The 13,015-nt window shown below is 45.2% G+C and overlaps 1 protein-coding gene across 1 annotated transcript; it reads left to right on the forward strand.

Annotated features, from left to right (window-relative positions):
• Positions 1 to 1,358: 1,358 nt before the first annotated feature.
• Positions 1,359 to 9,992, forward strand: LOC121484454 (zinc finger protein 547-like). Its single transcript, XM_041743752.1, is given in 4 exon segments — positions 1,359 to 1,814; positions 6,053 to 6,179; positions 7,389 to 8,678; positions 8,681 to 9,992. Coding segments are annotated over 4 exon segments (1,608 nt in total). The 5' UTR covers positions 1,359 to 1,799; the 3' UTR covers positions 8,857 to 9,992.
• Positions 9,993 to 13,015: the final 3,023 nt, after the last annotated feature.

Genomic DNA, 13,015 nt, shown 5'->3' on the forward strand with positions numbered 1-13,015 from the left:
CGTGGGATTTGATCCCCGGTCTCTAGGATCGCCCTGGGCCAAAGGCAGGCGCCAAGCCGCTGTGCCACCCAGGGATCCCCCACAAAACATTTTTAATAGCATTTAATAATGCCAATTTCACAAGCGTTTTTCTGTTTGCTTTTAAAAAAGTATTTATTGGGACATCTGGGTGGTTCAGTGGTTGAGCGTCTGCCTTTGGCTCAGGGTGTGATCTGGTGGTCTGGGATTGAGTCTGGCATCAGGCTCCTTGCAGGGAGCCTGCTTCTCCCTCTGCCTATGTCTCTGCCTCTCTGTGTGTCTCTCATGAAAAAATAAATAAAATCTTTAAAAAGTTTATTTTAGAGAACATGAGAGAGCACAAGCAAATGGGGGGGGGGCAGAAGTAGGATCCCCATCGAGCAGGGAACCCAAGGCGGGCTCAATTCTAGGACTCTGGGGTCCTGGGATCATGACCTGAGCTGAAGGCAGGCTCTTCACCGACTGAGCCACTCAAGTGCCCCACACAAGTGTTTTTCCAGGGATAATCTCAACTCCCTGTGCTACAATTACAGATGAAATGATAATCACTAACCAGCAAAGAAATGAGATTATGGATACTCAGATCTTTATCTCAGGGATAAGATGCCCCTTTGCACACGTGGCCAATTTATCAGAAAGCCGTACACTTCAGATAGAGGTTGGCATGTGGTAAGTCTTTATTTCAGATACGTTTCAGATTCTTAAAAGAAATGGAACATACCTCAGATATACAGTAATATCCTAATAAGAGTATTATTCTCTAGGATTATTATTACAGACTATACAGGCAGGAAAAATATTTTCTGTGGGAATCAGACGCCCATGGTCACCCTTTCTAATGACTTCAGGGCTTCCTTCCACTCCTCCTGCAAGTTCCCATCACAGGGCTGTCTAGAGGCTTTTCCTTTCATTCCTTTCCTTCCTCCCTTACTTCTAATCGATTGATTTAATAGGGGGCTGAGGGGGAGAATCCCAAGCAGACTGCATGCTGAGCATGGGTCCCTAGGCAGGGCTGGATTTTACCATCCTGAGATCAGGACCTAAGCTGAATTCAAGAGTCCACCCTTAACCAGCTGAGCCAGGCCGCCCTGGAGGCTTTTCTTATTGAAACTATTAAGCCCATAAAAAGGACACCAAAGCGTCAGTGTATACGTCTTTGGTAAGCAACACGATAGCTGAGAGATACGAGGGGATGGCGAATAACATGGTATGCTATGTCCCTTCCTATGTGCAGGATTTTGGAAATGTGCTGCGATTCACGGAATCTGTAACAACACGTCTCTGGACATTGTTGTGACGGGCTCTATGCTGCACTCAGAGGAAAGCTGGGTATTGCCCCTTTAAGGATCATCAGGACACCGCCCCCTTTAGAACCTGGAACTCCATTTCCCAGAGCTCCTCATACTCGCCGGGCCTTTTTCTTCCGTCAGGAACGACCTACGTTTGAGTCTGTGCTGTAACGGGCGCGGTAACTACACTACCCAGAAGGCCGTACGGCGGCGGTAGAGGGGGAGACAGCCCAGACTGCGAGGCTTAGCCGAGAGTGGTTTCTGTGCCTGCGCATCGCGGGGGAGGGACTTCGGGCGGCGTCCCGCTCTTCTGTAGTTCATCCGCCAGTTCTCTTGTGGAAGGCGTCTCGAGTCTTGACTAAGTGAATGGGAAGCGCGGGGGGAATCGTCGTTCCCGCCGCGGAGGCGGCTTCCAGATGCCCTCGTCTCCGCCCAGTCGCTCGCCGCTCCCCGTCCCGCTCTTCCCACTGGTAGGAAGCGGAGCCTGCGCGGATGAAGCCGGCTCAGGTGGGTGCTGAACCGTGGACCCTCAGCGCCGTCCCCGCCGCCCGGAGCGCCGCAGCCCGGATGGACGGGCGCCCGCTCAGCTACCCCCAGCCAGGCCCTCGGGGAGGCGGTCCAGGGGAGCCTGCAGGTGCTCCTGAGTCGGGGGCGGGAGGCCCGCAGGTGCTCCTGAGTCGGGCCAGGGGGGATGAGGGGACCAGGGCCCCCCTGTTTGTGCCGGTAACAGAGGGTGAGGCGGCGTGGGCAGCTGGGGCCAGCTGGAGGTCGCAGGGAGGCGAGGAGGGGCGGGTCTTGCCTAGAGTCAGAAGTTTAGGGTAGGGGAGAGCTGGACGGGGAATGGCGGGGAGGGGAGACTGCTGAGGAGACACCGCGGGCCTCTCCGCAGGAGTTGTAGTGGAGGCTGGACCCGGGCGCTGGCGGGAGAGGGAGACACGATGAGCTTAGGCGTGGAGTTCGACAGCGGAGCGGACAGTACTTCCTGCTGCATCACATACACATATGAGCAAATGTAGGGAGTGAAGGGCCATGTCAAGACCCGAGTATCTGAAAGGATGGAGGTGGGGAAGCGAGCCCAGGGACCAGGTATCGGGAGATCCTGAGCTTGATTTTGGACGTGTTGATGCTAAGTTGTCTCAGAGTGGAGGCATGACGTATAGTATATGGACGTAGAGAGCCTGCTTCTCCCTCTGCCTGTGTCTCTGCCTCTCTCTCTGTATGACTATCAAAAATAAATTTAAAAAAAAAAAAGTATATGGACGTAGATATCTGGAGGGCGGGGAAGGGGGCTGTGCTGTCAGAGTTGTGAAGGGTGTGGACTGCACCAGAGCATGAGGACCACATCAAGAAAGGAGTCTTCAGATTCTTATTCCTGATGGGCTGTGGCGAGTGTCAGGAGGACTGAGGCTTTGAGTGTGTAGGGGATTCAGTATCCTCAACGCTCCCACCATAAAGAAGAGTACCTAACATAGAAGGTATTCTGGCCTGTGTCTAGGAAAGAATGCCTGGGTGTAGTAAGTTTGCTGGCCTGGGTGGAGATGGAATTCTAGACTTTCAGCCCTGCAAGTCAGCTTCTCCTTGGAGACCATCTGTGTGAGACAAAAGAAATAGCCAGGTTTGGGGAGCAGACGTGTTCCAGAACGTTCCAGACATTCTAGACATCTTCTCTTCCACCCTTGAGGGCAAGAGGAAGGAGGGAGTGTTGCAATAAGGGGTCCTGCAAGTGCCCTTCAGGGAATTATGTAGCAGGTAGGTTTGTTTGCTGAAAGGAAGAGATAGCTAAGCTGCATACTCAGACTCTCTCTACCATTCATTAAATTCAGGATGTATGAAACATTTATTAAGACATTAAGTAACCAATATTCATCTAAATGTGTACACATAGGCAACTAGAAATGAATTCATTCAATAAATTAAGCATGGTAATACTATAAAGTTGCAAAATTTATATGTGGTATTTGCTACCAGTAGAATTTTATATATCACATCTTCTGAAAACTTTGAAAAGCAGGCATAATATGGACCCACATTTCTAAAACCCTATCCCTTTATTGGCACTGAAAACATACGGAATTGTTAATCCTGTGGATAGTTATGGCTGCCAGGTCGTGTGTATTAATTATGTTTAATACTGCTATCAGCTCTGAGGTGGGGGCCATTGTTAACCCCATTTTACAGGAAAGAAATTGAGGATCAGGAGGCTCAGTCCTGCAAAGTCACACAGCTGGTAAGAGTGGCACTGAAGTCAGAGGGTCTGAAATCTTAGGTTACCAGGCCAAGATCAGTTTGCTCCAGGGCAGGGCAGGGGTTGGTGGTGGTCCAGTTCAGTCCGTAGGATCCTACCATGGTTGCCCCTTTTTCATGGCCTCCCTCTTCCCACAGATTCCCATGGCATTTGCAGAAATGCTTATGGACCCTGTACAGGTGAATGGAGGATGTAACAGACCTTCATCCACCCCAGTTATCACCATGTTGGTTTTGCCAGTCCCATATAAAGAATGGTGGTGTCCTGAGAATGTTCACGTGCTCTTCTCCCTCCCTTGAGTCTGAAGTTCCTGTGGTCTCACCAAAACCCAGGGTTTTGAACTCAGCCCTGGATTCTATGGAGCGTTTCCCATTTCTGACAACTGATAGGATAAGATGTGGAAGGGTATCCTGGGCACAGGTTCCAGAATGTTCAAATAATGGGGGTGAAAGTGAGTTGGAATGCTCAGGGAACTGCAAGGCTCTTAGGCATGGTGGGAATATGGGATATTGGGCAGGAGTGTTCCAGGGCAGGGGCATAGAGTTACCAGATCCACAGTTATAACCTGAGGTCGTGGGCCTCTAATTTGAAGGAAGTAGGAGCTAGAGAAGGTTTGGAGCAGAGGAGCCTGGTAATCACATCCAGGGTTTAACAGTTTATGTCTAGCTGCAGTGTGGAGGAGAGGCTGGAGTGAAGGTGGGAATAGTGACCTGAAAGGGAGCTCCTGTTATAGTGTAGGTGAGTGTCGCTGATGTCTGGACAGGGCGTAGTGGCTATGGACATAGAGGACTGGGTGCCTTCTGGATGCCTTCTGCACAGAGATGCCCACGTTTAGTGATGTGATAAGTGAGGGCACCAGGAGGTGTGATGGGAGGGGGAGTCAGAGATAGCCCCAAGGCTTTTGGCTTTCTCTGGAAATTTGGAGGTTCTATTAGTTGAGATGGGGAAGTCAGTAGGCAGAGGGATTTTTCAGAGGGAAAGGACGTCAGATTTTGCTGATGTCACAGATGTTCAAGAGACTCCCAAGTAGACATGCCCAGACAGCAGGTGGACACACAGGTCTGGAGTTCAGAGGAGGCATACAGGTTGCTGACAGCCACAACATAATGGCCAGGGTGTGGACTGAAGTGTCGCTGTGCCTCAGCTTCCAGAGGGGGCTTCGTTAGATTGTGGAGGTGGGAAGGGGAAGGAGGTTGAGAGTTGGATCTCTTTTGGGAGCCTGGATGGTGGCAGTGGATGTCACAAAGACAGATGAGAAAGCAATGTGGCTGTAGGGTGGGGGGTGTGCCTGAAGGATAAAGGTGAGGAGTCTGAAAGGATTCCAAAGGATCAAGGATATAAGATAGATGTTGAAGCATCTCCATGAGGGAGGTCTGATGTCAGTGAGCTCAGGAGGGCAGGGCACATTATCTTCCCTTGGACTCGTCAGTGTTTTGTGGGGACTCTGGTCAGACCTGTATTGTTTCATTCAGGCTGGTAGATCAGTTGAAGTTAAAACAGATCAGCCAGGTGGGCAACCCTCGGTGGCTCAGTGGTTTAGCGCCACCTTCAGACCAGGGTGTGATCCTGGAGACCGGGGATTGAGACCCACGTCGGGCTCCCTGCATGGAGCCTGCTTATCCTTCTGCCTGTGTCTCTGTCTGTGTGTGTGTGTGTCTTATGAGCAAATAAATAAAATCTTAAAAAAAATTTCTTTATATATATATATATACAGATCAGCCAGGAGCATTGCTAGGCCTGGGGTGGGGAGTTCGGTGTAGCCAGGCTTCAAATGTGGGTCAGGTAAACATAGGCTGTTTGTCACTGCTTGTAGGACAGCATATGTAGTGAACATAGCAGAGCCCCAAGCGTCCAAGAGGTACTGATGTTAGATTTGGGAGGGTGAATGTGTTACAGGTGGCAGGATCAGGTGGGGAGAACTGCAAAGGGACCCTGGTGGTCTCTCCTGCTAGGGAACTTGGGTTTCTGGGGCAGGATGGGACAAAATAGGCTGCTGATTCCATTTGCAAAATACTACCTGGATTCCATATGCACCATGCTGTGTTGGGAAGCCATAGACTTATCTACAGAGTGGGCTGGTGGGTCTCAGTAACTGGGTTGCAGAAGCAGAGGGACCAGATATGTAGAGAGGTTCAGACCAGAATGATGTGCAGGTGAAGAGGAGTAGAATGTTTGACTCCAGGTCCTGTGGTGGGGTGCTTATGGGAGAGAGATAAATTCAAGTTTTGTTGTCCAGGAGGCAAGATCTGGGGAACCAGAGCATAATTTACTGATAAAAGAGAGAGAGCCCTCACTGCATGCCAGAACCGAGGTGGTGCTTTTCTGCACATGGTGATCAGTGGCAGTGAGGAGAGACAGGCAGCAGTACCACAAGACCTTGTGTCTCCTCCACATTGGGAAGTTGGGGTGGAGGGCAAGGAGGAGATGGAAGTGGGGTAGGGAGTGGTACTGAAGATCCTGGAGAAACACTGCACTTTGATTGAACTCCCCATTTTGGCAGGGGCTTGTGGTTTTCACAGATGTGGCCATACATTTCTCCCAGGAGGAATGGGGACTCCTTGATGAGGCTCAGAGAAGCCTATACCACAGTGTGATGCTGGAGAACTTTGCACTTTTGTCATCACTAGGTAAGGCCCTCACACCCACTCCAATGTCCAGGGCTGGGCACTGGTTTTTCCCTTTCCCAGGAGGTAGCTCTGTCTTTCCCACAAGCACATCGTGGTCAGCAATTCCCTTCTGGTTTTCTAGTGTACCTTTATGGGAACCAGGTCTGGGCCTGGTGTGCTTCTGCTCCAAGTTTGTCTGAGAAATCCCAATGGTCTTATTCATCATTGGATGGGTTATTCTGTTCAGAAGCATGGAGCCTCTGTGCTCAATGCTTTCCTCCTCCTTGCTGACATTTTTTGGGGCATGCCTGTGCCAGAAATTTCAGCCACCAACATGGTCTCTATTTATAGAGATCACTGATTCTGCAAGATCCTCCTCTGAAGTTTTTTTGGTTTTAGAATGTGGGATGTTGTGTGTTGGATCACTCTGGGGGCATGCCGTCTACTCCCTTTTCCTATGTTTCACCTAGGTTGGCCTGTTTCAGGTCCATTGTAAATGCTCATCTTGAGGAAGTGGGAGAAGCCGGGGTGCCTGACAGTGTGGACATCTCCCCATCAATGGCAGTAAGAAATGGCCCTGGGGCTTGGTAGCTGGGAATGGGTGTATTGTCCAAGCTGGATTCACCATTATATGATGCCAGGGACAGTAGTCATACCAAATTTCTACCTTTTTTTTTTCCTGTCATCATTTCTAAACTTGCATTCCCCACCTCCCCCACTTTTGTGGCTTTCCTCTGTCATCCTTCCCTTCTTGTTCCCTTTGCAGTACACTTGATATATGACCTACTCTAAGGTATCTTGATGGCTGCATATATATATATATATATTTTTTTTTTTTTTTTGGCTGCATATATTTTTAAATAGTCTTTGAACACCAGCTGCTGTGTTGCAATCACACACTCCTGTGTCTGGACCCAGTCTTGTATCAGTGCTCACTAGTCACCGGCAGCTATGGCCTTGTTGAAAGTCATTGGCAGGGGAGGGAGTTGGGGAGCCTGCTTCTCATCCCTGCACTTCCCCCACCTTCAGGTCCTTCCCCAGAGTCAGGGCTCTCTCATCATGGGAGCTTGCCAGGCTGAGCTCTGCACAGCAGGCCTTCCTCTCACCATCTCCAGGCCCCCTTGCCCATCAGCAGGCCCATGGCCTTGTCCCTGGGTGTGTCTGACATTCCTATGGGACTGCCTCCTCAAAGAGTCAATATGCACTTTACCAGCATTTCTCTGCTTCCAGGTTGTTTGCACAGAGCCCAGGATGAGGGGGCACCTTCAGAACAAGGTGTTTCTGCAGGAACATCACAGGTCAGGACTCCGAAGCCAGGCCCATCCATCCAGAAGGCCCAGCCCTGTGAGACATGTGGCCTGCTCTTGAAAGACCTTTTGCACTTGGCTGAGCATGATGGAACACACCCTGGGCAAGGCCTGTATACTTGTGAGGAAGAGCCTTACGAGAACCAAAAGCATCAAATTAGAGAGAAACTTTCCAAAAGTGATGAGGGGAGGTCTTCACTTGGGAAGAACTACAGAGGTCACATGACAGGAATGACGTTTACATGCAGGGAAGATGGGAAGCACTTCCCAGCCAGCTCAGGCCTCCTGCAAGAACAGGTTCCTCATGTTGTAGGAAAGCCTCCACACATGGCAGGTGGAGAAGCCTTTCAAAATGAACAGAATTACTACAAGTGTACACGATGTAGGAAAACCTTCAGTCATAAACGTATGTTTGTTAAACATGAGAAAATTCACACTGGAGGAAAGCTTTATGAGCAAAGAGAATGTGAGAAGGCCTTCCTTAGAAAGTCCCACCTCCATCAGCACCAGATAGGCCACGATGAAGATCAGCTTTATGAGAATCCAAAATGTAGAGGATTCTTTACACAGATACCTGGCCTCAGTGACCATCGGGGTATTCACACCAGGCTGAGGCCTTTTGAGTGTAGCCAATGTGGGAAGGGTTTCCTTAGACTATCCCAACTTGTTGGTCACCAGAAAATCCACACAGGAGAAAGACCTTATGGCTGCAGTGAATGTGGAAAATTTTTTAGGAATCGTTCTACACTTATTAGACATCAGAGAGTTCACACTGGTGAAAGGCCGTATGAGTGCAGTGAATGTGGAAAAGCTTTCACCCGAAAACATAAACTTGTTGAGCATCAGAAAATCCACAGTGGTGAAAAGCCTTATGAGTGCAGAGAATGTGGGAAAGCCTTCAGCCGCAAAGACAAAGTTGTTGAACACCAGAAAATCCACACTGGAGAGAGACCTTACAAGTGCACTGAATGTGGGAAAGCTTTCAGCCGCAAACATAAACTTGTAGAGCACCAGAAAATCCACACTGGAGTAAGGGCTTATGAGTGCAGAGAATGTGGGAAATTCTTTATGGACAGCTCCTCACTCATTATTCATCAGAGAGTTCACACTGGAGAAAGGCCTTATGAATGTGACAAATGTGGGAAATTCTTTAGGTACCGCTTCACACTCATTAGACACCAGAGAACTCACACTGGAGAAAGGCCTGATGGGTGCAACAATGTAGGAAATCCTTTAGTTACAACTCCACATTCATTAGACGTCAGACAAATCACAGTAGAGAAAGGCCTTATTATTGCAGCCAATGTGGGAAGTTTTTGTGGTACAACTCCAGCCTCGTTACACAACAGAGAGTTCACACTGATGTGAGTCCTTATGAGAACTGCGAATAGGACATCTTTACTTACAACTGGCCTCGATAAACTCAAAGTTGAATTTGCAACAATGGTGAAATGCCTTATGAGTGCAGTGAATGTGGGCGAATCTGGTGATTTATGTCATTTTACACTAATTTGCATTTCTTTAATTTTTGTGTTTGGAATCCTACAGTATACTTTTGTATGGCTGCTTTTCATTCTATTTTTACATAAATGAAATCCTAAAGTATATCCTTGCATGGCTATCTTGGGATTTACCCCTATTGTGTTCATTCCTTTTTATTGCTGAGCAGATTGCAGTGACTGTATATACCACAATATGTTTATCTATTAATAGACATGTAAGTTGTTTCTAGTGTTTACCTATTGCCAGGACTACTGTGAACATTCATAAATACCTGAGGATGGAGTGTTGCTAGAGATGAATATTTAACGTTTTAAGAAACGGCCAAATTGATTTCCAGTGTGAAGGTGCCATTTTATACTCCCACCAGCTGTATGTAAGAATCCCATTTGGAACATATCTTTGTTGATGATAGGTATAGCCAGTGGTTTTAAAATTTTAAAAAGTGTGTCATAGTCTTATTTTAATCTGCATTTCCATAATTAGCGATACTATCTTTTTATGTACTTTATTGCTTTTTTTGGCAAAGTGAATTTTACTTCTTTATTATCTAATTATTTCAATAGACAGTTTATTTTATTTTATTTTATTTTATTTTATTTTATTTTATATTTTGTTTTGTTTGACAGTTAATTTTAGACTTAGAGAAAAATTACTAAGATACTACAGGGAGTTCTCATTTACCCCATCCCCCGTTTTCCCTACTGTTAACACGTTATACCAATATAGTATGTTTCATGCAATTGATAAATGAATATTCACACATTATTAATAACAAAAGTCATGCTTGACTGAGATTTCCTTAGTTTTTTTACCAAAATCCATTTTCCGTTCAGGATCCCTTCTGGGATATTATATTACATTTAGCCCTCATGTCTCCTTAAACTCCTCATGGTTGTGACAATTTCCTTGTTTTTAGTAACCTTGGGTTTTTTTTAAAGATTTATTTATTTAGGTCATCTGGGTGGCTCAGTCAGTTAAGCTTCTGCCTTTGGCACAGGTCATGACCCCTGGGTCCTGGGATTGAGCCCTGGATCAGTCTCCCTCCTCAGCAAGGAGCCTGCTTCTCCCTCTCCCTCTCCCTCTGCTGCTCCCCCTGTTGGTGCTCTCTCTCTCAAATAAAAATCTTAAAAAAAAAAAAAAAATTATTTTAGAGAGAGAGCAGGAGGAGGGGCAGTGGGAGAGATAAAGAGAGAATCTCAAGCAGCTCTCCACTAAGCAGAGAGCCCAGCACAAGGTTCAATTATGACCTGAGCTGAAATCAGGAGTCAGATGCTCAACTGACTGAGCCACCCAGGTGCCCCTGACAGTTTTCTCTTAACATGATAAAATATATTTAACATAAAATTCACCCTTTCAACTATTTCTCAATGTAAAATGTAATGGCCTTACATACATTCACAATGTCATATTACCATCACCACTATTTCCAGAAGTTGTTTATCATTCCAAGTAGAAATTCTACACAGTAAACAGTTCCCCATCTCCAGCTTTTGTAATCTGTATTATACTTTCCGTTTCTGTGAATTTTCATATTCTAGATATGTCATGTATGTGAAATCCTACAATATTTGTCCTTTGGTGTCTGGCTCATTTAAGAACATTTGTAGGGTTCATTCATGTTGTAATAATATGTATGACACTTTCCTTCTTTTATAAAACTGAATAATATTTCATTGTATATATATTTAAACCTTGTGATCCATTCATCTATCAATAGATATGTCAATTGTTTCCACCTTTTGGCCATTGCCAGAAATACTGCTCTATCCCCCTCCCTTTCTTTCATATAAAGAATTGGTATTGCTCTGGGAGATAATCATTTGTTAACTCAAAATTTTCAGGATACACTGAAGTGTTAGCACCAAAACTTTAAGCTCAAATATTTTTCTTATGTCCAATGTCCTTACATTATTTTTGGTTTTCTTTTGCTGTACTTCTCAAATTTTAGCTTCCATCAGAATCCCATGAACACAGATAGCTGGGTTCTACCCCCAGAGGTTCTCACTGAGTCAGAAGTTGGAAGGAGGGGACATCTAGGTGGCTCAGCGGTTGAGCATCTGCCTTTGGCTCGGGGTGTGATTCCGGAGTCCCGGGATCGAGTCCCACATTGCGCTTCCTGCATGGAGCCTGCTTCTTCCTCTGCCTATGTCTCTGCCTCTCTCTCTCTCTCTCTCTCTCTCTCTCTCTCTCTCATGAAGAAACAAATAAAATCTTTTAAAAAGTTGAGAGGAGAATCCACATTTCTAACAAGTTCCCAGTTGATACTGTTGTTACTGTGCACAAGACCACATTTTGAGGACTGCCATCTCATTCAATTTTGATAATATTGTATACTGTATACATCCCTTGTTTTCATATATACAATTCCATAGTCCTTTTCATTGCTTTGATTGTTTTCTTCAAGATTTAGGACTAGGAAAGGAGTTGGTGTCTTTCTTAAATATAAATCTTCACAAAATAGCAAACGAAAATCACCATGAAGCAGTTGCACACTGTCTCCCTTGAGTCTATTTTCCAGTCCATTTCTTGTCTAGATATTTGCTAGCATGTAATCTTGTATGAGAATATATTTTAGTGGGGCTAAACTAAGTTTCAAGGGATTCATGTTAAAGCTAAAAAATATAGCAATTGATTTACTTATGGACCTGCCCCCCTTCCATGCAGGCAGATCCCTCAGTGGAATGGTGAACTCTCACTTTGCTTCTTTTTTGACACTTCCCTAACACTTTTTGTTGTTGTTGAGATTTTATTTATTCATGAAAGACACAGAGAAAGGCAGAGACACAGGCAGAGGGAGAAGCAGGTTCTATGCATGGAGCCTGACGTGGGACTCAATCCCGGGTCTCCAGGATCAGGCCCTGGGCTGAAGGCAGACGCTCAACCGCTGAGCCACCCAGGCGTCCCAACACTTCCCTAACTTAATGTATAATTTCCCTTGATCTCGCCTGCTAATAGATTCTACTACAGCAAGTAAATTCTCTTTAGGACATAAAATAATCTATCAATTTGTGTGGTTGTGAATAATTATACAAAACTATAAAGTTATCTCATGGGATTTGGGGAATTTGATAAGAACTCTCCATTTGGCTATAATGTTATAATAAGAAACACCAACAAAAAAGTTTTGGTACGCCCAAGAATAAGCAATTATGTATTTGAGTATTAGAACTATATCACATTTAAACAAAGTACTTTTAAGTGTAGACAATGACTGAGCAAAGAGTAAAGTAAGAAAGTGAAGTTTAAGCTAAGTCAAATTTAAGCTCAGCTACATATGAAGTGATTGCCAATAAAACTTTATGAACCATCTGCCTTCTACCCAAATATCTACCAAAGCATTGTTCTAGAATTTCCTCTTTTTACTTGAACACTTTTTTTTAGTGTCTTCAAGGTTTGTTTTTGCATCATAAAATTTCTTAGAAACGTTATAAATAGTTCATTGTTTTTATAGTGATAAAATCACTGTAAGCATTCACTTGTAATGCTTGTAAGCATTAATCACTTTTAAGCATTCAGTTCTGTTGCATATTAGAATTATGCAGGAAAAGCAGGACCACACTAGTGGTGTGTGCATGTACATATACATATGTATATAGAGAGATTTATTTTAAAGTATCGGGTGACATGAGTATGTTGGCTTAGCAAGCCCAAAATCTTCAGGGTAACCTGGTGGGTGGACTGGAGACCCAGGGAAGAATTACAGGGCAAGCCCAAAGCAGTCAGCAGACAGAATTCCTTCTGGTTTATTTAGGTTACTGCTTTCTGTTAATTCCTTTGAGTGGATGAAACCTGCTCTCATAATTGAGGATAATCTGTTTTACTCAAAGTCTACTTACTTAAATGTTAATTAAAAAAAAAAAAAAACACTTGAAAGAAACATCCGGAATAATGTCTCAACAAATATTTGGATGCCATGGTCTAACCCAGTAGACCCACAAAATCAACCATCACATACGGTTAGGTACATCACCATCCATCTTCAGAATTTCATCTTCCCTCCAACTGAACATATTTTTCTATCATTAAACACGATTTTCCCAACTTCAC

The sequence above is a fragment of the Vulpes lagopus genome, chromosome 2 (assembly GCF_018345385.1).
Source record: "Vulpes lagopus strain Blue_001 chromosome 2, ASM1834538v1, whole genome shotgun sequence".
NCBI lineage: Eukaryota > Metazoa > Chordata > Mammalia > Carnivora > Canidae > Vulpes > Vulpes lagopus.